Source organism: Artemia sp. Qi Xiang Cuo, chromosome 7 (genome assembly GCF_049724085.1).
Source record: "Artemia sp. Qi Xiang Cuo chromosome 7, ASM4972408v1, whole genome shotgun sequence".
In the NCBI taxonomy this organism is placed as follows: Eukaryota; Metazoa; Arthropoda; class Branchiopoda; order Anostraca; family Artemiidae; genus Artemia; species Artemia sp. Qi Xiang Cuo.
The window spans coordinates 44,580,250-44,604,840 of NC_142800.1; the positions used below are offsets into that span (position 1 = coordinate 44,580,250).

General features: G+C 36.9%; 1 protein-coding gene across 1 annotated transcript in view; it reads right to left on the bottom strand.

The window, feature by feature from the left end:
* The window catches only part of LOC148950318 (uncharacterized), a 227,415-nt gene extending 203,274 nt beyond the window's left edge, over nucleotides 1-24,141 (bottom strand). Inside the window, exons 1-2 of the mRNA XM_089091838.1 lie at nucleotides 24,057-24,141; nucleotides 12,132-12,329 (exon numbers count right to left, since the gene is read on the bottom strand). Coding sequence (XP_088947964.1) covers nucleotides 12,132-12,329; nucleotides 24,057-24,108 — 250 coding nt within the window. The 5' untranslated portion in view covers nucleotides 24,109-24,141. The remainder of the gene's footprint in view (nucleotides 1-12,131; nucleotides 12,330-24,056) is intronic.
* Between the last annotated feature and the right edge of the window lie 450 nt (nucleotides 24,142-24,591).

The window sequence follows — 24,591 nt, forward strand, 5'->3', positions numbered from 1 at the left end:
TAGTAACTGAGAAGGGGTACTTAAAATATCTTGTGGGTAAAAAGGGTACAGTGACTAAATAAGTTTGGGAACCACTGAGGTAGACAAATAATAAGAATATATGCCTTCCTAACGACAAGAGCACACCACGAATTTTTCTGAAGAAGGGGAGAGCGAGATAGAAAGGGGATACTTGTTGCAAAGTTGCAATATTTACTTAGGATAAAAAAAATTAAATTTCAATATATTGATAGCCTTCCGGGGTGATATTACTGCATTTCCTTTCCCTGTAGGCATCCTTAATTTATTAGGGTTTGCTGGCAAACAGTGTTAAGTGACATTACTAACTTTGTTAACTTCTCATAAGTGTCATCTTCCAGGTTCGTTTAAAATTAGGCTAGAATAAAATCTTAGATTATTGGACAGTGTATAGCATGTAAAACAAAAACTTTAACAAAGATAGGTAGGTACAAATACACAAGAATTGTGATTGTTCTTAAAGATGATCCAGAATTCCCTTAGAGTCCTCTTTCATCCACAATATTCCATAGCTTTTACCATTATTCAAAACAATATTCACGCCAGTCATAATTTTTAAGTTTAAACAATTATTATACAATATTATAAATTATTAAACAATATAATAAATTAAACAATTAAATAACTGCCCCTCCCCGCTAGTTATATTTTATAAATACTTTTTGTTTGTCTTTTTTTGTTGAACGAAAACCAGAAAATGCCCCCTCCCCGCTAGATTTTGATAAATACCTATTTTTGTATCTTCCTTTATAAAAAAGTAAAAAATCTTACCTCCTCCCACCACATCTTCGTGAATTGGCAGTCCTTGGTAATTATAAGGTATAAAAATTCAAAAACAAATTACCTGTAAGGGGCAAATGAAACTTAGAGAGGAAAAAAAACTAACAAAATGAAAAATAAAATAAAAAAGAATGAAAAAACGAGAATTTTTTCAGCCAGTGGCGAACCATGAAGATGATAAAATATAAGCAAATATTTCGACAAGGACCTCCGCCATGTCGTTCTCAGTGCTAAACAAAAAAGAAGACAAAGAAAAAAAAATTATTTTTTTTCGACAAGGCGGAGGTCCTTGTCGAAATATTTGCTTATATTTTGTCTTCTTCATGGTTCGCCACTGGCTGACAAAATCCTCGTTTTTTCACCCTTTTTTATTTTATTTTTCATTTTGTTAGTTTTTTTTCCTCTCTAAGTTTCATTTGTCATGTATAGCCAGTGTGGTCTGAGAATGTATTTACCTGTAAGGGGGCCGTAAAAGGGAAGTTCCTCTGAAGTTGGAAGGATTTTCGGTAATTTAACAGAAACTTTTTGAAATCTCCTCATAATATAAGCTATGGGCGCAGAGTTAGGTTAAAACAAGTCCGTAAGCGATTCAATTTAAGTTTGAGCAGAAGAGAGTTGGGTTTTTTGGGGCCTGGTCTTGTTTCAACGAGGTCCTTGTGTCCTTGATACCCTGTAAACAACGATCCAATCGAAGAAAAAAAAACCTTATTTTTGAATTCAAGCATTACATTTTCTTGCTACTATTTTAGCAAACATTTTTATCGTGATTTGCTGGATCAAGGGGCCTCACAAAGCCCAGTCTACATCCCATGTGATTTTAGAACAGCTACAGGGAACAAAATTGTTTGGACTAGTTTCAGGCACCACTAATCAATAAATCAATTTTTTAAATATTTTGTCTTCATTGATGTCTTATCTGGCCCTTTCAGTTTCAAACCAATCGGAGACAAAAAATTGTTGGGTCTATTTTATGGCGTCGTGATTCGATAGAGCCAAAATCAGTTTCAAATCCACTTGACCCAGTGACTCGCAGATATAATCTTGAGCCGATCTAGCATCCAAAAGTTAAGGAGCCCGTTTTGCGGCGTCACGAATTTTGCAATCTTTTGACAAGGAACGATAAACAACATTTCAGGCCCAGTAGCCCCTTTGGTCTGGGCTGATCAAAATTAAGGAGTTGTGGCCAGTCGGGAAAAAAATTGTTGGCCCATTTTCAAGAAAACCAAATTGATTTTTTCCAGTTTTCTTCTGTGTATTTGGACTGCTTTGACCAAGGAAATTACGGACATAAATTTCAATCAATCATAGGCAGCACAATAGCACTGCCTAAGTAAAGAATGATGTTGGCACAATGTATTATTTATTTATTTTTTGGTTGGTTTTAGACCAGGGCACTTCGTATCGAAGGAGTTGTCGCAGGCAACTAACACCCCTTCCACGCCCACAATTTCCCCTAACATATTCAATCATAATTTTGAGATAGCCATTTTGTTCAACGTAGTTGAAAGATCTAAAAATTGTGTCTTTGAGGAGGACACTACCCCCACAGCCCTCAGGGCAAGGGTTGTAAGTTATGCCCTGGGACCATATAAGGACAAAAACCGTTGTCGTAAAAACTTCAAAAAGGGCTCATTCGATTGAAAATTGAAAGGGCTAGTGCCCTTTTTAATAGTTGAAAGTAATTGGAGGGCAACTCTACCCCTTTTCACGCCCACAAAAAGCCCAAACACATGGGATCAAAATTTTGAGATTTGCATTTTGTTCAACGTAGTTGAAAGTTCTGGAAATTAGGCTTTTGAGGATGATAGCCCCCTCAAAGCCCTCAGGGCAAGGGTTGTAAGTTATGCCCTGGGGCCATATAAGGTTTTTATAGAAAGTGTTGTCGTAGAAACCTTAAAAAGGGCTCATTTAATTGGAAATTGAACGGGCTAATGCCCTTTTTAATAGTCGAAAGTGATTGAAGAGCAACTAACACCCCTTTTACGCCCCCCATTTCCCCAAACACGTCTAATTAAAATTTTTAGAAAGCCATTTTGTTCAACGTAGTTGAAAGTTCTGAAAATTGTGTCTTTGAGGATGACAATCCCCCCACGCCCCTCAGGGCAAGGATTGAAAGTTATGCCCTGGGGGGATATAAGGTTTTTATAGAAAGTGTTGCTGTAGAAACTTTAAAAAGAGCTCATTCGATTGGAAAATGTAAGAGTTAGTGTTCTTTTTAATAGTAGAAAGTGATTGGAGGGCAACTAACCCCTCTCTCACGCCCAGCATTTCCAGAAACACATCCAATGAAAATTTTGAGATAGCCATTTTTTTCAACGTAATTGAAAGTTCTGGATATTGGGTCTTTCAGGATGATAACCCCCTCAGAGCCCTCAGGGCAAGGGTCGCAATTTATGCTCTGGGGGCATATAAGGTTTTTACAGATAGCGTTGTCGTAGAAACTTCAAAAAGAATTCATTTGATTAGAAATTGAAAGGGATAGTGCCCTTTTTTGTAGTCAAAAGTGATTCGAGAGCAACTAACCCCCCTCTCACGCCCACCATTTCCCCAAACACATCCAATCAAAATTTTGAGGTAGGCATTTTGTTCAACGTAGTTGAAATTTAGAGAATTTAGGTCTTTGAGAATGACAACCTCTTAACAACCCTCAGGGCAAGGGTTGTAAGTTATACCCTGGGGGCATATAAGGATTTTTTAAAAAAGTGTTGTCGTAGAAACTTCAAACAGGGATCATTCGATTGGAAATTGAAAGAGCTAGTGCCCCTTTTAATAATCGAAAGTGATTGGAGGGCAACTAACCCCCCTCTCACGCCCACCATTTCCCTGCACACATTCAATCTAAATTTTGAGATAGCCATTTTGTTCAAAGTAGTTGAAAGGTCCAGAAATTATGTCTTTGAGGATGAAAAATCCCCCAAAGCCCTCAGGGCAAGGGTTGTAAGTTATACTCTGGAGGCATATAAGGTTTATATAGAAACCGTTGTCTTAAAAACTTCAAAAAGGGCTCATTCAATTGGGAATTGAGAGGGTTGGTGCCCTTATTAATGCTTAAAAGCGATCGGAGGGCGAATGCCCCCCCCCCCCAAACCCATCATTTCCCCAAACACTTCCGATGAACATTTTGATATAGCCATTTTGTTGAACGTAGTTGAAGGGTCTGGAAACTATATCTTTGAGTATGACAACACCTCCCCCCCCCCCACAGCCGGCAGGGCTAAGGTTGTAAGTTATGCCCTGGGTGCGTATAAGGGGTTTATATAAAGCGTTGTCGTAAAAACTTCAAAAAGGGCTCGTTCGATTGGAAATTGAGAGGGCTATTACCTTTTTTAAAAGTCAAAAGTAATCGGAGGGAGAATCACCATCCTCCAAGCCAATCATTTCCCAAACATTTCCGATCAACATTTTGATATGGTCATTTTGTTCCACGTAGTTGAAAATTCTGGAAATTATGTCTTTGAGGATGACAGCTCTCCCCCTATAGCCCTCAGGACAAGGGTCGTAAGTTATGCCCTTGAGGCATATAAGATTTTTATTGAAAATTTTGTGGGGGGGAGGTGTGTATGACAACACCTCCCCCCCACAGCCAGCAGGACTAAGGTTGTAAGTTATGCCCTGGGTGCGTATAAGGGGTTTATATAAAGCGTTGTCGTAAAAACTTCAAAAAGAGCTCATTTGATTGGAAATTGAGAGGACTAGTGCCTTTTTTATTAGTCGAAAGTGATCAGAGGGCAAATGTCCCCCCCCCCAGGCCCATCATTCCCCCAAACACTTCCAATCAAAATTTTGAGATAGCCATTTTGTTCAACGTTTTTGAAAGGTCGGGAAATTATGTCTTTTAGGATAAAAAATCGCCCCAGCCCTTAGGGTAAGGGTTGTTAGATATGCCCTGGGGGCAAATAAGGTTTTCATGGAAAGCATGGTCATATAAACTTCGGAGGGGGCTCATTGGATTGGTAATCAGACGCTCTAGTTCTCTGTTTAAGAGTCAAAGGTATCGGAGGGCAGCTATACCCCCCCCCCCCCACACACACACAAACACACACATCGTATTGTCCCGAAATGCATCTAATAGAAATTTTGAGATAGCCATTCTATTCAAACTAGTCTAAATATCATATTACAAGGCTCTTGGGGTTAAAACAAACCCCAGAGATTAGGGGAAAGGGTTGTAAGTTACACCTAGGGGGTATTTAAGGTTTTTATAGAAGGGATGGTTATTTAACTTTAGAAGAGGCTCAGTCTTTTTCAGAGGCAACGCTATGGCATTGCCTATAGCAAAGGCCATACGGCTCCAATGTTTTATTATTATTTATTTTTTCTCCCAGAGGCACTTCATATGGAAGGGGTCGTCGTATATACTTCAAAGGGGGCTCGTTCGATTGGAAATCAAGAGTTCTAGTGCCCTTTTTAAGGGTCAAAAAGGATTGGAAGACAACTAACACCCCTTCCACGCCCGCCATTTCCCCAAACACATCCAATCAAAATTTCGAGATAGCCATTTTGTTCTATGTCGTTGATTTCCAAATAGAAATTATGTTTTTTAAAGAGGACACTCCCCCACAGCCCTCAGGGCACGGGTTGTAAGTTATGCACTGGGGGCGTATAAAGTTTTTATAGAAAGCTTTGTCGTAGAAACTTCAAAAAGGACTTCAATTGCAAATTCAAAGGGCTAGTGCCCTTTTTAATAGTCGAAAGTGATTGGAGGGCAACTAACCCCCTACTCACGCCCACCTTTTCCCCAAACACATCTAATCAAAAGTTTGAGACAGCCATTTTGTTCAACATAGTTGAAAATTCTGGACATTAGGCCTTTGAGGATGACAAGTCCCCCACAGCCCTCAGGGCAAGAGCTGTAAGTTATGCCCTGGGGGCATATAAGGTTTTTTATAGATAGCGTTGTCGTAGAAACTTCAAAAAGGGCTCATTCGATTAGAAATTTAAATGGCTAGTGCCCTTTTTAATAGTCGAAAGTGATAGGAAGGCAACTAACACCCCTTCCACGCCCACCATTTCCCCAAACACATCCAATCAAAATTTTTAGATTGCCATTTTATTCAACGTAGTTGAGAGTTCTGGAAATTATATCTTTGAGCAGGACACTACAATCACAGTCTTCAGGGCAAGGGCTATAAATTACGCCCTGGGGGCATATCTGATTCTAATGTAAGGTATGCTTCTATAAATTTCAGTAAGGGTTCATTTGATTGTAAATTGAAAGTCCTAGTTCACTTTTTAAGCGTCAAAAGATATTGGAGGGTAACCAGCCCCCCCCCCACGTCCTTTTTTCAAAAGGCATCGGATAAAAATTTTGAGATAGCTATTTTGTTAAAAATAGTTCTAAGGTCATATAACAAAAACTCCGGTGTCGACACAGCCCCCATGTCCCGGGGGCAAGCGTTGTAAGTTATGCCCTTGGGGTATTTATGTTTCTTGAGGAAGGGATGCTCGTATAAATTTCAAAGAGGGTTCATTTGATTGGAAATTGAAATTTCTAGTTCACCTTTTAAGAGTCAAAAGATATTAGAGGGCACCTAGCCCCCCCCTCCATGCCCTTTTTTCCTCAAACCCATCCAATAAGAACTTTGAGATATCCATTTTTTTAAAATAGTTCAAAGACCATACAACAAAAACACCAGGGTCGACACAGCCCCCCAGAGCCCGAGGGCAGGCGTTGTAAGTTATGCCCAGGGGGAATACATGGTTCTTATTGAAGGGATGCTCGTAAAAATTTCAGAGAGGGCTCATTTGATTATAAATTGAAAATTCTAGTTCAGTTTTTGAGAGTCAAAAGAGATTGGAGGGCAACTAGCCCCCCCCCCCCATCCCTTTTCCCCAAATGCATCCCATAAAAATTTTGAGATAACCATTAAGTTAAAAATTGTTCAAATGTCAGATAACAAAAACACAGTTGTTGATACAATCCCTCAAGGCCTGGGGGCAAGTATTGTAAGTTATACCCTGGGACATATATGGTTCTTATGAAAGGGATGCTCGTATAAACTTAATAGAGGGCTCATTTGATTGGAAATTTTAAGTTTTAGTTCACTTTTAACAGTCAAGAGATTTAAGGGCAACAAACCACCACCACCCCACGCCCTTTTTCCCCAAACCCATGCGCTACAAATTTTGAGATAGCCAGTTTTTTTGAAAATTGTTCAAAAATTAGAAAACATGAACTCAGGTATCCACACAGCTCCTCAGGCCCCGTGGATAGGCGTTGTACGTGCTTTCCATGGGGCATATATGGGTCTTATAAAAGGGATTCTCGTATAAACTTCAGAGAGGGCTCATTTGACTGGAAATTGAAAGTTCTAGTTCGCATTTTAAGATTCAAAAGATATCTGAGGGCAACTAGCCCCCCCCCCCCACACACTCGTTTTTTCCCAAGCCCATCCGATAAAATGTTTAAAATAGCAATTTCATTAAAAATAGATCAAAGGCCAGAAAAGAAAAGCTCCTGTGTCGACGTAACCCCCCAGGGCCCGGAGGCAGGCGTTGTCAGTAATGCTCTGGGGGCATATATAGTTCTTACGGACGGCATGCTCATATAAACTTCGGAGAGGGCTGACTTGATTGGAAATTGAAAGTTCTTGTTCACTTTTTAAGAGTCAACAGAGATCGGAGGGCAACTAACCCCACCCCCCCCCCTCCGCGCCCTAAATGCATCAGATATAAATTTTGAGATAGAAATTTTGTTAAAAATAGTTCAAAGTTCAGATAACAAAAACTCCAGTGTCAACACAGCCCCCCAGGGCCCGGGAGAGAGGGATAAACCTCAGGGAAGGCTCATTTGAGTGAAAATTGAAAGTTCGAGCTCACTTTTTAATATTCAAAAGAGATCCGAGGGCAACAAGGCCCCCCCCCCCAACGCAAAGAAGCTCCCCACCCCTCTGAGGAAAATTTTGGGATAGATATTTGTTTAATAATCGTTCGCTTGTCAGATACAATAAAATGCGGGGTCTTTTAAGCCCCCCCAAGGCCCGGTGGTCGGCTGTTTCAGTTATGCGCTGGGGTTAGATATGGATGTTCTGGAAGGGATGCTCGTATAAACTTCGCAGAGGGCTAATTTGATTGGAAATTGAAAGATGTAATTCACTTTTTAAGAGTAAAAAGTGATCGGAGGGCAGCTAGCCTCCCCCCACACTCTATTTTTCCCCAGAGGCACTTCATATAGAAGGGGTCTTCGTATAAACTTCAAAGGGGGCTTATTCGATTGGAAATTAAAAGTTCTAGTGCCCCTTTTAAGAGTCAAATGGCATCTGGGGGCAAATAGCCCCTCCCACGCCCTTTTCCCCCAAATACATCTGATAAAAAATTTGAGGTAGCTATTTTGTTGAAAATAGTTTAAAGAGCATATAACAAAACCCCTATACGTATGGCCATTTCGTTAAAATAGTTCAAAGGTGAGATAAGAAATACTCCTGTGTCGATGCAGCCCCCAGGGGCCCGGGGCAGACGTTGTAAGTATTACTCTGGGGGCATATATGGTTCTTATGGAAGGTATAATTGTATAAACTTCGGAGAGGGATCATTTGATTGGAAATTGAACGTTCTAGTTCACTTTTAAAGAGTCAAACGATATCGGAGAGTAACTAGCCCCCCCCCCCCTCCATGCTCTTTTTTTCTCAAACCCATCCAATAGGAACTATTAGATACCTACTTTTTAAGAAATAGTTCAAATATCATTTAACGAAAACTCCGGGGTCGACACAACCCCCAGGGTCCGGAGGCAGTTGTTCTAAGTAATGATCTGGGGGCATAAATAGTTCTTATTGAAGGGATTCTCGTATAAACTTCGGAGAGGGCTCATATGATTGGAAATTGAAAGTTCTCGTTCACTTTTTAAGAGTCAAAAGAGATCGGAGGGCAACTAGCCCCCCCCCCCCTCTCCACGTTTTATTTTCCTCAAACGCATCAGATAAGAACTTTGAGAGAGCCATTTTTTTCAAAATGGTTCAAAGATCATATAACGAAAACTCCGGGGTCGACACAATCCTTCAGGGCCCGGGGAAGGCATTGTAAGTTATGCCTGGAGGGTATATACAGCTGTCGTGAAGGGATGCTCATATAAATTTCAGAGAGGGCTCATTTGATTGGAAATTGAAAGTTCTAGCTCATTGTTTAAGAGTCAAAAGAGATCAGAGGGCAGCTATCCCCCCCACCACGCCCCTTTTCCCCAAAATGCATCCGATAAAAATTTTGAGATAGCCATTTTGTTAAAAGTAGTTCAAAGGTCAGAATAAAAAAAAATCCTGTGTTGACAAAACCACCCAGGGCCTGGGGGGCAGGCGGTGCAAGTTATGCCCTTGGGGCATATATGGTTCTTATGGAAGGGATGCTTGTATAAACTTCAAAGAGAGCTGATTTGAATGGAAATTGAAAGTTCTAGTTCAATTTTTAAGAGTCAAAAGAGATCGGAGGGCCCCTAGCCCCCGCCACGCCCATGTTTCCCCAAACCCATCCGATACAAATTTTGAGATAGCCATTTTTTTAAATAGTTCAAAGGTCAGATAACAAGAACTCCGGCATCAACGCAACCCCCAAGGGTCCGGGGAGGGGGGCAGGAATTGTAAGCTACGCCCTGGGGCCGTATATGGTTCTTATGAAAGGGATGCTTGTATAAACTTCAGAGTGGGCTTATTTGAATGGATATTAAAAATTCTAGTTCTTTTTCTCTGAGTAAAAAAAGATTGCAGGGCAACAAGTCTCTCTCACTCTCCACGCCTTTGGGTTTATCGGATGGATAAACCACTCCGATAGAAATTTAAGCAGACCATTTTGTTGAAAATAGCTCAAACATCAGATATTAAAACTACGGGGTCGACACAACCACCCAGGGCCCGGAGGCAGGCGTTGCAAGTTATGCCCTGGGGGCATATATGGTTCTTATGGAAGGGATGCTCGTCTAAATTTCAGAGAGGGCCGATTTGATTTAAAATTGAAAGTTCTAGTTCAATTTTTAAGAGTCAAAAGAGATCGGAGGGCCCCTAGCCCCCGCCACGCTCTTTTTCCCCCAAACCCATCCGATGCAACTTTTGAGATAGCCATTTTTTTAAATAGTTCAAAGGTCAGATAACAACAAATCCGGTGTCAACACAACCCCCCAGGGTCCAGAGGGCAGGCATTGTAAGCTATGTCTTGGGGCTGTATATGGTTCTTATGAAAGGGATGCTCGTATAAACTTCAGAGAGGGATCATTTGAATGAAATTTAAAAGTTATAGTTCATTTTCTCAGAATAAAAAAATCGAGGGCAACTAGCCCCTCCCGCTCTCCACGCCTTTGGGTTTATCGGATGGATAAACCAATCCAATAAAAATTTAAGGTGACCATTTTGTTAAAAATAGTTCAAACACCAGATAATAAAAACTCCGAGGTTGACAAAAACCCATTTTTTCACTTCGATTTTGTTGCTTTGATACCAGTTTTACTTTGATGAACATTTGATTTTTTTATTTTTTTTTTATATGATTTTCAAATAAGGAATTTTTAAAAACTTGGAACGTTTTGCTATCAAAAACGAACAAAACTTAATTAAAAAAAAAATTTCCGAAAAATAAGTTTTTCAAAGAAAAGTAAAGGCCATTTTAAAATTAAGCTCAGCAGATACAAATACCTGTTAAAATTCAAACTCAAAACAACCAGAAATTACTATAAAAGAAAAAAAAGAAACCCCAAACGAACAGAAATTAAATAAACAATCATAGCAAAAAACATACAATAAGTAATAATATAAATGAATAAATAGATCTTAAAGCAAGTAATGCTTAGATTGAATATGAAAATCAAGCTTAAAACGAAAGAAAAATATTTTGCTATTGAAGCATAATGAAACTTAAAACGAACAGAAATTAAATGAACAACTCAATGCAAACAAACATACAATAAATATTAATGTAAATGAATAAATAAATCTTAAAACGAGTTGAAAACTTAAATTGAATACGCAAATCAAGCTTGAAACGAACAAAAATCACTAGAAACAAGAGTTTCGGTATCGCCTCCTTCTCTCACTGTAAAAGTCTAAAACCTGATGCGTCATTGGCGCTTTACTGAAAACTATATGCGTCTTGAACAGTCTTGGAAAGTATAAAGAACATCAAATTGAATATTTGATGTATAATGATATTAATTGTTAAAAGATCCATCAGTTCAAGAAATTATTTCACTGTAATTTTATTTTTTATTTTCAATGCTGTAAGAATTGGAAAAGAAAATATTTGTAATATAATTAGCTTTCAGTTAAGCGCCAATGACGCAGTAGGCTTTTGGTTTTTATTTACAGTTAAGGAAGGGGGCAGCATCCAAACTCTTGTTTATAGTGAAACTATATTCAGTTTGAACAACTTTAGAAAGAACTAATAAATTAAACTGAATATTTTATGTATAATGATATTAATTGCTGAAAGCTCATCAGTTCAAAATTTTACAGTAATTTTAATGTTTATTTTCCTTATTTAGCACAAAAGAAAATATTTGTAATAAAATTGGTTTCCAAATACCACTGGTGAGAACCCGTGGTATATCTATATATCTATGGCAATGATGATCCTATGACTCATTTTTGATATCTCGGACTCCCCCACCCTGAGAAAAATTTTAAAGCAGAGCACTATTTTCAGGGAGGATTGTGATTCTTAAAGTATATTTTTATGGTTATTGAACTTGAATGTAAAAAACAGGGGTTAAACAAGGACACACAGTTTCTTTTCATTTACCTTGGTAGTTTGCCGTGAATAGATTTTAAGTTTTTTTAGGGATTTAGAGTGCAAAATTTTTAGGTGAATCAGCAACAAAATTTGTTTGGTCCCCTTGTCCCCTCCCTCCAATACAAAATTAGAGGTACCCTTATCCCCCCATATCTCCTTGAAAGTTTCGGCTTCATTCCCTAAGGTGCTTCTGAGATATTATAGATATACTATTTAGATAACTTGGTTATGCATTGCAGTGTCTTTCAATTTACCTTGCTATTAACATTTCACCATAAAAAGTCCCTCAGGGGCCAAAAGTAAAAACTTTTATAGGGATCAGACCACAAATATTTTCCCCCTATCTCCCCCCCCTTGCAGACAAAGAATTTAATACTTTCACCCCCCACCCCACATTCTGTGAAAGTTTCAACTCCACTTCACATACTATTTCCAACATATAGTATACACAATTCTGATAACCTAAGAACCCACTGTGTCTTGTATTTTAATATCTTGCCACTTGGTCAGGGGAAAAATCCATATGAGCTCAAGGCCCAAATGCTTTTAAGCAGATCAGAAACATTTTTTTCAGGACTGCCCTTTCCCATCTCTCATAGTTCAATGAGTGATACATGAAAATGTACCTTGGCAAGATGGCAGACCTTTACTTTCTTGTGTTTTCCAAGTACCGTCTTCTCTACATGAAAGACTTCTGACATCTTCAGGTTGGTTATCGAACCCATTAAAACATTCTAGAGTCGCCTCAGTTCCAATTTCAATTTGTTTGGTAGATAAATGAAAGATGCCATTGCTTACTGTTGGTAGTAATATCTCTTTACAAGCTAAAAGTAAGAAATACACTAGTAAAGTAACCAAAAGTAAGACCTATCTGCGTTTGTGTACTTATATGTCTTGCTTAAAAAATGATAAAAGATAGACAAGAGCCAAAAATGGAAATATTTGTAACAGAAATGTCTGATTTAGCTTTAAAAAAAAGAGTTTAACCAAGGATTGCAGTTTTTCCCAGGGATTCTGAAATCAAAATGTGCAATTTTAGGCCCACCGTTTTTACAATTTGCAAGGGGATGGACGGGGGGGGGTTAGGCTGAATAAGGAAAAATACCTTGAATCCAAGACTGCTTTTTCCCACAAGACTTCCAGTCTCCTTGAATATTTCTTGAATAGAGAAATTTAATATTTTCTTTTGTAAATACATTTATTTAAAACTGGCCAAAGAGCCTGTCAAAAGACAGGCAGGACAAAAGAACTTTAGCACATTCTCTTTTGTCAAAACACTTACCTCCCCCCACCCCAAAAAATGGTTTCATCTTGGTCCTTTAGCATTGAGACATAATATGGAGTATTTTGTACTCAATATACTTACCAGCCCAAAAGGCGGAAAGAGGGTGGGGGATCATGAGTGTAGCCAGGTGATTTCCCAGGGGTACAAGTGCTACAAAAAAGGTTTTTGTTTGGCAAGATTTAAGTGGGAATATTTCTTTTTTCTCTCATTTTACATACATTTTTTAATATCTTATTGTATCCTGCATTGTATGGCTCTTCAGGCCCCTCACCAGCATCCCTGGGAGACATTTCTACAAGCAAATTTTTTTCAAAGAAACCACCTTGAAATCTATGGCAATGATGATCCTATGACTCATTTTTGATATCTCAGACTCCCCCACCCTGAGAAAAATTTTAAAGCAGAGCACTATTTTCAGGGAGGATTGTGATTCTTAAAGTAAATTTTTATGGATATTAAACTTGAATGTAAAAAACAGGGGTTGAACAAGGAAGTGGTAACCTCTTTTACATTTAAGAAAGCCATGGATCAAACAGCTTATACTGAAAAACTGCTTTTAAAGAGTAGCCCTTGTCAATAGCAACTGAAATTTAAAAAAAAAATGCTTACAAATACATATAGAAACAAAATCTGTCTGTCGGTTATGCTGATTCCAAATATGCAAAATTTACTAATTTTATATTTGCTCTTCAAAAACGGTGTTAGTAACTGAAAATGTATGTACTTTTGGCAAAAGGGGTCAAACTACCACAAAAATGGATGCAGTCCTGGTGAAAATTAGGCCTGTACAATTAAATTGAACACATATGAGAATCAGAAAGCCAATATCTAGAGATAATATATAATATATTCCAGAGAAGGACTGTTGTACATGCATGTTTGTATTGTCTCCCTAGTGGTATTCGTAGAAAACCAGTAATCAAAGATTACTGAAAGAGAAATTATTAACATGAACCTTTAAAGCCTTAAATCAAACTTGCCAGCAATAGGACAAACAATATTAAGTAAAAAACACATCATAATACAAGCCTGGGTAGTTTGCCCAAACCATGCTCAAGATGTCATTAAGGAAAACGTTTTCATAACTATTAAAAGGGCATTTATATGACCTTCCAGTTTAAAAGGACATACTCCCAAGCAGTATAACATTCATCTCTAAAAATATGTGCAACTCATAAAAACTTAGACTTTATTGTAGGCCATTTATCCAATAGAACTATGGGATTTGGAGTATCATATATTTATCCACTATCTATCAGGGTGTTGACCAATGGATCTCCCTATGAAGAGGGGGGTAGCAAAGACCTCCAAAAGGAATTTAGGCCAATATTTTCATAATTTCTATAAGAGATACTACAGATAAATTCAATCAGTGGCCAGCGTTTACCCCCCTCCCCCGGAAAATACCCCCGCCTGAACCCCCCCTTCCCACGGAAAATAATGCCAAACATATGGCCATGAACACAGTAAAATAACATAAATGAAAGGCAAAAATAACATAAGCTTTGATCAGCAATCAAACTCAAATAACTCAAAATAACTGAGTTAAGCTCATAGCGAGCAGAAATTAACGATCAGGGCTTAAAACCCCTATGCCTTCCCAAGGCCAGAACATAATTTGAACTTTAAGGTAAATAATACCAATGAATGTACATTTTCAGTTCAATATGCATATATAGATATTTAGTAATCAAAATGTTAATATTACTTGATTTATTATAGTATTTATAGTTAAGAAAGTAAAAACATTTATATTTTTTCAGTAAAATGCAAATTATGTTCTGACCTCAGGAAAGCATAGAGGTTTCGAGTCCTACTCATGTTAATTTCTGCACGTTTTGAGTTTGACTTGGTTATTTATTGTAATTTCTGTTCATTTTGGGTTTCATTTATTTATTGATACTGATTTGTGGTAGTTTCATGCTTGGTAGATTATTTTATTTTATTTTTTGCTCATTTTTGGTTTAATGGATTTCTTTACTTTTCTTTGAAAAACTTATTTTGTGGAAAAAGTTTTTTTTAATTAATAGGCTAGTAAAGGTTATATAGCTCCAATGTTGTTTTTTTTTTCTCATAGGCACTTCATATGAAAGGGGTCGTTGTATAAACTTCAAAGGGGACTCATTTGACTGGAAATCAAAAGTTCTAATGCCCTTTTTAAAGGTCAAAAGTGATTGGAAGGCAACTAACACCCCTTCCACACCCACCATTTCCCCAAACACATCCTATCAACATTTTGGAATAGCCATTTTGTTCTACATAGTTGATTTCCAAACAGAAATTATGTTTTTGAGGAAGTTACTTCCCCCATAGCCCTCAGGGCAAGGGTTGTAAGTTATGCCCTGAAGGCACATAAGCTTTTTATAAAAAGCTTTGTTGTAGAAACTTCAAAAAGGGCTCATTCAATTGGATATTAAAATGGATAGTGCCCTTTTTAATAGTCGAACGTGATTGGAAGGCAACTAACACCCCTTCCACGCCCACCATTTCCCCAAACACATCCAATCAAAATTTTGAGATAGCCATTTTGTTCTACATAGTTGATTTCCAAACAGAAATTATGTTTTTGAGGAAGTTACTTCCCCCACAGCCCTCAGGGCAAGGGTTGTAAGTTATGCCCTGAAGGCACATAAGCTTTTTATAAAAAGCTTTGTTGTAGAAACTTCAAATAGGACTCCTTCAATTGGAAATTCAAAGGGCTAGTGCCCTTTTTACTAGTTGAAAGTAATTGGAGGGCAACTAACCCCCCTCTCATGCCCACCTTTTCCCCAAACACATCCAATCAAAATTTTGTTCAACGTAGTCGAAAATTCTGGAAATTAGGTCTTGGAGGATGACAACACCCCCCCCCCCCCTGCAGCCCTCAGGGTTGTACGTTATGCCCTTGGGGCATATAAGGTTTTTACAGAAAGTGTTGTTGTATAAACTTCAAAAAGGGTTAATTCAATTGGAAATTTAAATGGCTAGTGCCCTTTTTAATAGTCAAAAGTGATTGGAAGGCAAATAACATTCCTTCCACACCCACTATTTCCCCAATCACATGCAATCAAAATTTTCAGATAGCCAATTTGTTCAAAGTAGTTGAGAGTTCTGGAAATTATATCTTTGAGCAGGACACTCCCCCCACAGTCTATAGGGAAGGGTTATAAGTTATGCCCTGTGGGCATATATGGTTCTTATGGAAGGAATGCTTGTATAAACTTCAGAGAGGGCTCATTTGATTGGAAACTGAAAGTTCTAGTACACTTTATAAGCATCAAAAGATATCAGAGGGTAACAAGCCCATCCCCATGCCCTTTTTTCCCATATACATCCAATAAAAATTTTGAGATAGCTGTTTTGTTAAAATTAGTTCAAAGATCATATAAAAAACTCTGGTGTCAACACAACCCCCAAGGGACCAGGGGCATGTATTGTGAGTTATGCCCTGGGGGAATATATGATTGCTATGGAAGGAATGCTTGTATAAACTTCATAGAGGGATCATTTCATTGGAAATTGAAAGCTGTAATTTACTTTTTAAGAGTCAAAACTGATCAGAGGGCAGCTAGCCTACCCCCACACTCCATTATTTTTTTCCCAGAGGCACTTCATATAGAAGGGGCCATTGTATAAACTTCAAAGGGGGCTCATTTGATTGTAAATCAACAGTTCTAGTACCCTTTTTAAAAGTCAAAAGTGATTAGAGGGCAACTAGCCTTCCCCCCCCCCCAAGCCTTTTTGCCCAAATAATCTGAAAAAAAATTGGGGTAGCCATATTGTTAAAAATAGTTCAAAGATCATATAACAAAAACTCCTTTACATTTGGCCATTTTGTTAAAAATAGTTCAAAGGTCAGATAAGAACAACTCATGTGTCAACACAACCCCCAGAGCCCAGGGCAGGCCTTGTAAGTATTGCTCTGGGAACATATATGGTTGTTGTGGAAGGTATACTTGTATAAACTTTTGAGAGGGCTCATTTGATTGGAAATTGAAAGTTCTAGTTTGCTTTTAAAGAGTCAAAAGATATCAGAGGGCAACTAGCCCCCCCCCCTCCATGCCCTTTATTCCTCAAACCCATCCAATTAGAACTTTGAGATAGCCATTTTTTCAAAAACAGTTCAAAGATCATATAACTCCAGGGTGAACACAACCTCCCAGGGCCCAGAGGCAGGCATTGTAAGTAAAGCTCTGGGGCCATATATAATTCTTATGGAAGGAATGCTTGTATAAACTTTGGAGAGGGCTCATATTATTAGAAATTAAATGTTCTCATTCACTTTTTAAGAGTCAAAAGAGATTGGAGGGCAACTACCCCCCTCCCCCTCTCCAGGCCCTATTTTCCTCAAACCCATCCAATAAGAACTTTAAGAGAGCAACTTTCCCAAAATGGTTCAAAGATCATATAACAAAAACTCCAGGGTCAACACAATCCTTCAGTAGGATTGTGTTACCTAGGGTAAAAAAAAACTATCCAATTGAGCAAAATTATGTAAAACTAAAACTCTCATATCTTGTTACCAAAGAGGAATTGAGAAGAATTGTATATATTAATGGATAGCTAAAAACCTAAGCCATGCATCAATATGGTTTTTATTAAAATTATTTAAGGTCAAACACTTGGAATTATTAGTTTATTGACTTACCTACAGGGACCTCTTTTTGGAAATACCAGTTATCCTATTTTGATATATATATCCTTTTAGTGTTTTGTTTTATTCACATATTAACAGAAAGCTGAGTTTTTTCTGATTCTAGAAGTGTAACGTTTCTTGCTTTATATTTATTCTATAAATCACAAGTATTAAATATAATTTTTCTTTTCAATTGCTTTTCAGAAACAGAGATCAAATTTTTAATTTATGCTGACAAATTTTTGGTGAAAATTTGACCAGGTTGGGTGGTGGGGTTCTTGTTCCTGCCACCACATTACATCATGCTGTAGTAAAAAAGGGGTGATCCAAAAACCCATTGCTATTTTTCCAGACTGCCAAAGAAAAGTGGTCTTTCCCAAAAAGGAGTTTCTTACCCTACTTAGAAAATAGTAAATCTAAAAGAAACATTCTAATAAAAAAAAATCAGTAAGCTTTGTTGTCTAAGGCAATATATAGGCATAAGAAGGAGAGGGATACCCTGAGATATAGCTAAACAGCACACCTCCCTCTTACTTGTACCAGATAGACTAGCCTAAGCTACACATAAAACATACAAAAACACTAACCCATAATAATAAAATTCTTACTTTATAATCTGTAGAAAGTTTCTACCAATCAGATTTCTATGTTTTCTTCCATTTTCAATCATTCTATTCATTGAATCCTTTCATGATCACCCCCAACCCTCCTAATGTGCAAATATATAGCCCAATTTCTTTCTAAAGTATTATATTCTTATCTTACTTTGGTTTATTTCATTAGGATTGAGTGTCAGAGAAACATTTTCTATTAGAAGAACATTAGGTAGGGCATATATCATACAAGTACCCATTTTGGTAATTTTTTTTGCAAATCATATTATTGACTTGTTAATAAAGTAAACATACCACTTGATGCCTTTTTTATGTTCTTTCCAAATATAATAATCATTTTTGTTGGAAATGAATTTTAGCCATCACCCCTATATATACCAATTCAGGGTATATATTTGGGTCAATATTTACCAAATCATATTATTGAGTTAGGAATAAAGTGAATACACCATTCGAATCCTTTTTTATGCTGATTACAAATATAATAAGCATTTCTATCAGAAATTAATTTTAGCCCCCCCCCCCTCCCTATATATACCAATTTAGGGTACAGTATATATTTCTACATTAGGGGGGGGGGGGTAAAGTTTAAAATTACCACCCATTTACATCAAAAAAAAAATTTGCCAACACCCCCCCCCCCAATGTAGAAATATATACCCTGAATTGGCATATATAGGGGGGGCTAAAATTCATTTCTGATAGAAATGATTGTTATATTCTTCTTCTTCTAATTCACAGCAGGCGGGCTGTTCAGTTAGTACTATTTAGCCCTTTTCTTTTTGCTTCACTCTGTGGGCTACAGAGCTACTGGCTTGGTCGTCTCTTATTTGTTTGATATTCTCAGATATCTTTCAGTAGATCTTTTGACTCAAGGAGTTCAAATATAAGATGATAGATATCGATTTCTGTGGTCTGTGTGCAGGTATAGTTGGCTAGGCTCTTGGCTGATAGTGAGATGTTGTGGTGTTTGAAGCATTTTAACAGTTTACAAAGCAGGGTACGTTTTGCAGACGTCAGCATATTACATTCAAATAGGCAATGGTCGATTGTTTCATTATTCATATTACAATGCCTGCAAAGAGGGGACAGGGGAATTGAACCACTTGAATTAGAAAACTTATATGAGAATGCAAGGAAATTTAGTTCATTTGTTCCAGAACGAATTCTATGATAAATTTTAGAACAATACTTATTGGGAAAGGGGGAAAGGATAGGATTAATCTTATTAAAATTAATATCTGATAGCCTCCATCAGTAAATATCTCTAATTGGGATTGGTCTCCCACTTGGCTGGTCAATATTTATAGCATTTTTTGCTATTTCATCAACCTGATGATTACCACTTATGCCAGAGGGGCTAGGAATGTACTGAAAATAAGTTTTTATGCCACTTGAAGCAAGATTATCTATAATACTGAGACAATGATAAGTGTCAATTTCCAACTTATAGGCCTATTGAGGAGCTGAAGCCAGCAACTCAAGGCTTGATAGAGAGTTGGAATATATGATAATATTATTTGAATTTGCACTCAAAGGTTGGTTTTCCTTAAGGTGTTCTAATGCCATGATTATGGCATTTAACTCAGCAGACATTACAGATAAATTATTATATAATCTCTCGCCCATTGCAATTTTCAGGTGATGAAGGAAAACATCACTTGCAACCTTCTCATTCATTTTTGACCCATCAACAAATATTTGAAAGTGATTTTTATAGGTAATTGTATTAAGTTCTGCAAATTTTTTCTGGACAAAAGCAATGGGGGTTAAATCTTTATTCCACTTTGAGAAGTCATTATTTATTATGGGACTTGACCAATTCCATGGGTGGGGGATTGGAGGAAAGTGGGTGCAATAGACTTTGCTGGTATGGGGAAGTACTTCTGAATATTGGCATACTCATCTGCAATGCCTCTATACATGGCTGGATTTCTTAACCAATTATGTAGTGTGTGTGAGCTATTTGATTCAATTTTTGTAAGATGTTTTGTCTAGAGAAAGCTACGTATCTCCCATATTGTTGTTAATCCACTCTCCATAAGCAGAAACTTGGTGCTTGTGGGTTTCCTAAGACCAAATATGAGACGTATTATATCATTTTGTGTTGTTTCAATTTTTTGCATCTGGGTCTTTGCACATGCACCATAGATGATGAGCCCATAGTCAATATGGGGTCTTATATGTGATTTATAAAACGGGAGTAAGGTTTTCTCCTTACAGCCCCAGGGTGTGGAAAGAAGTCTTTTTAGTATATTTGTTTTTCTATAGCATTATTTTTATTGTGTTTGAAATGTGGATGTGGAAATTAAGTTATTGGTCAAGTATGAGACCTAGGTAATTAATATGATTATCTTCTGGAATAGTTGTTTTATTTAGAGTTAGTTTTGCATTAACATGCTTTCGCTTCCGGTGAAATTGGATTATTTTTGACTTGGTGGGTGCAATGGGTAAATCTGAATGTTGAGAGAATTTTTCAAACTGGAAAAGTGACTTTTGCAGATTTGGCTGTGCTATTTCAAAGGTGTTGCCAGATGACCATAGCACCAGATCATCAGCATATTGTAGATTTGTGTGGGGTAGGCTCATGTCCCAGAGATATAGGGCAAATGGGAGGCATCTAAGGACTGCTCTCTGAGGTAGACTATTGTTTATTGTTTTTTGGAGTGAAGAGGCTGAACCAACACAAACGATGAAACTTCGCACTTCTATGAAGGTTTTAATAAAAGATACTAGCTTAGGGGGTACTCCAAGGTTTGCAAGTTTGTTTAAAAGGATTTGGTGGTTCACATTGTCATATGCCCCTTCACAATCTAGAACAGCTGCAACTAGGACATTATTTTTTTAGAAAGATTCATTTATTACATTTGTTAGGAAAATTAAAACATCTGTTGAGGAGTGGTATTTACTGAATCCAGTTTGAGTGTGAGGGATCATATTATTTTTCCCAACAAACCAGAGGAGTCTGTGATAGATCATTTTCTCCATTACTTTCCCCATCACAGGAGTAATCATTATGGGCCTATAAGACTCAGGGTTATCTTTGGGTTTATTTTTCTTTAGGATTGGTAGGAGGGACAAACATTTCCATATATTGGGGAACATAGAAGATGCCCAAGCGGGATTATAACAATTTAGCAGTTCTTGTTTGCATGAAGGTGTGAGATTCTTTATCCATGTAGGGTGTATATTGTCATAGCTGCCACTAGTTTTGGTCCTAATATGATGTATTGCATTATTCAATTCCTGGATTGAAAATGGATTAGTTATGTCCCCGGATCCTGGGCGTGGTTGGTAACTTGGGTTCATAGGATTTGGGGACAGTGTGCTTTGATTATTTGATGTTAGCTTATTAACAAAAAGAGTTGCAAATAGGTTAGCTTTTTCATTATCATTGTCATAGTGGGTATTATTATGTATAAGTTCATACAGGAGTGGGTTGGGGGTAGTCTTTTTCCCACAGATGTGGCTTATGACCTTATGTATAATTGGCTCATGTGTTTCACTGGAGAGATTATTTGCAAAATTATTCCAGTAATTATATTTAGCATCTATTATATTCCTTTTTAGATTAGATTCTGCTTGTAATTTTTTTAAATATGTAGTAGGTGATGGTTTTTGTATGAATTCTGTCCTAGCTGCCTTTTTTATTCTCCATTTATTTAGGCACTCATTTGTCCACCATGCTTTAGGAATTTGTTTAGGGAATGTTTTCCTAGGTGTTGTCCTGGGTATAGCATGATTAGCTGTATTTATTAGTAAAGATGTCAAGGCTTCAGCATGTGTGTCAACTGTTGTGTTAGAAAGGCATGATATTTGGGTGAAACTTGTAATTTCATCATTTAGCTTATTTTGGAACATAGACCAATTTGCTTTAGTGTTGATATATTTGGAAGTGTGAGATAAAGTTTCAGCAGGTTCACTTAGGTAGCAAACTATAGCAAAGTGGTCAGTACATAGACTATCTATTTTATTTATGTAAATTTTATTCAAAAAATTTAATGACACAATTTGTACGTCAATTGTGGAGAATCTGCCACTTTTGGGGTTAAAATATGTATTAAGGTTTGGAGGGGTAGCAACAGCTAATTCATTATTATTTGAAGTCATATGCTCAATGAATTTACCAGCTTTATTTGCTGGTTTATTCCCCCACAAATAATGATATTTGTGGGCATTGAAAGGCTGTGGGCATTGAAATCACCACAAATAATGATATTTTTTAACATATTAGAATTATTTATATAATTAAAGAAATCCTTGGCATCTGTAGTTTGGCCATTAGGGTTATAAAAGCTTATTATGTAGGTTTTTAAATTATTCAGCCAAACACTGATACCAATTGCATCAACATCATTTGCAAGATCTGGAAAATTGATGCCACACAATTTTATATTATTTTTAACTAATAAAGCTACCCCACCTCCTTTTCTCTCTGAAGATCTATCCTTTCTGAGGATAGTATATCCCAGAGACTTAATTATATTTGTAATCAGCATAAAAAAAGCATCAAATGGCGTATTCACTATTTGAAACTCTATAATATGATTTGGTATATATTGACCTATATTTGCACATTAGGAAGTGGAAGTAAAGATTAAACTTACCTCCCATTTACATCAGAAATAAAATTTACCCCCACTCCCCCTAATGTGCAAATGTATACCCTGAATTGGCATATATAGGGGTTGGAGTAAAATTCATTTCTGACAAAAATGATTAGGGTAAGACACCCAGTAGTCGGCCACCTGCCTATTCATGGACAGAATGTAACTAACAGGGAACCTAGCTCTAGGCTAATGTGCTTAGAAAGTTTTTAAACAAAGACAAAGCTGGTTTCCCTGGTCACTTAGATATCCATATATCTAAGCAACAATTTCAACTTGTTGCTTTCTTTGTCTAAAATTAATATAGGGTAAAAGACCTCTTTTTGGGAAAGACCACTTTTCTTTGGCATTTTGGAAAAATAGCAATGGCTTTTTGGACCACCCCTTTTTACTACAACATGAAGCAATGTGAGGGCAGTAACAAGAACCCCGCCTTCTTGGTCAGATTTTCACCAATGAATTGTTAGCATAAATTGAAAATATGGTCTCTGTTTTGAAAAGCAACTGAAAAGAAAGACTATATTTAGGCCTAAATATTTGTGATTTATAGAATAAATATCAAGCAATAAAAGTTACATTTCTAGAATCAGAAGAAAATCAGCTTTCTGTTAATATATGAATAAAACTAAAACACTAAAAGGATATATACATAAAAATAGGATAATTGGTAATTCCAAAGAGAGGTCCCTGCAGGTAAGTCAATAAACTAAAAGTTTCAAGTCTCTGATCTTAAATAATCTGAATAATAACCATATTGATGCATAGCTTAGACTTTTTGCTATTCATTAATATGCCCAATCCTTCTCAATTCCTCTTTGGTAACAAGATGTGAGGGTTTTAGTTTTACATAATTTTGCTCAATTGGATACTGGTTTTTTACCCTAGTCTGCTAAGTGGCCAGTTTAGTGACCACTAAGTTTAGTTCCACTAAGTGACCACATTAGCCTAGAGCTAGGTTCCCTGTTAGTTACATTCTGTCCGAGAATAGGCAGGTGGCCGACTACTGGGTGTCTTACCCTATTATATTTGGAAAGAGCAAAAAAAAGGCATTGAGTGGTATGTTTACTTTATTTGTAAGTTGAAAATATATGATAAGTATAATAAGTATAAGTATAATGATAAGTATAATATATGATAATATATAATATATATGATAAGTTGATAATTTTCTACAATTTTATTATTCTGATGGCCTTGTTTTACCTACTTTGAAGATTTTAATATAGGCTTAAACAAATTTTTAGTTTGGGTTTTACATTTCAATTGAGAAAAAACAAAGAGAAACTGCAGTGATGGCAATGACACAGCAGATGTGACAACTCTAAGATTGTCTACAAAAGACAGGATCCCTTTCCTAGAGTATCCGATTTGTTACTAGCTTTCAAGAAGAAACACAAATTGCAGTGAAATTGACCTTGGAATTAGCCTACCCATAGCTCTCAGACACAGTCTGGAGATGAAAACAAATCGTCTTTCTTGCATATTACTGTGCAGTAGCTTTTATTAGTAAATGGATTTGAGTACATAACCTAAATTTAGACAAACCAAGAGTTAACGGGAAAATAAATATAAAAGTTAGCATGACTGCACTTTTAAATTAGAGTAATTTTTACGACAATCCGTCTAAAGAGTGAAAAAATGCCAGCCAAAAACCAATGGAAAACGAATCTGCCTAAAAAAAAAGACCTTAAAATTGGAGTTACGATTATTTTGTGGAGTGAAATGTGATGTACAAATCAAATGTACTTTTTTTTTTATAAATATAATAATCAATTCCGTTAAAAATTTTTTTTTGAACCTTTGAAGGGACCATTGATCTGACACTTTCTTTCTTACTATTGGCCATAAAAATTGGTTACTGAAAAATCAGAAAATTACTAAAAAACTAACATAAACACTCACCTTATTCCTAAAAGTGTCTCCCTTCACTTACCCCTCCCCCTGGTGGATACACATGGAACCCAT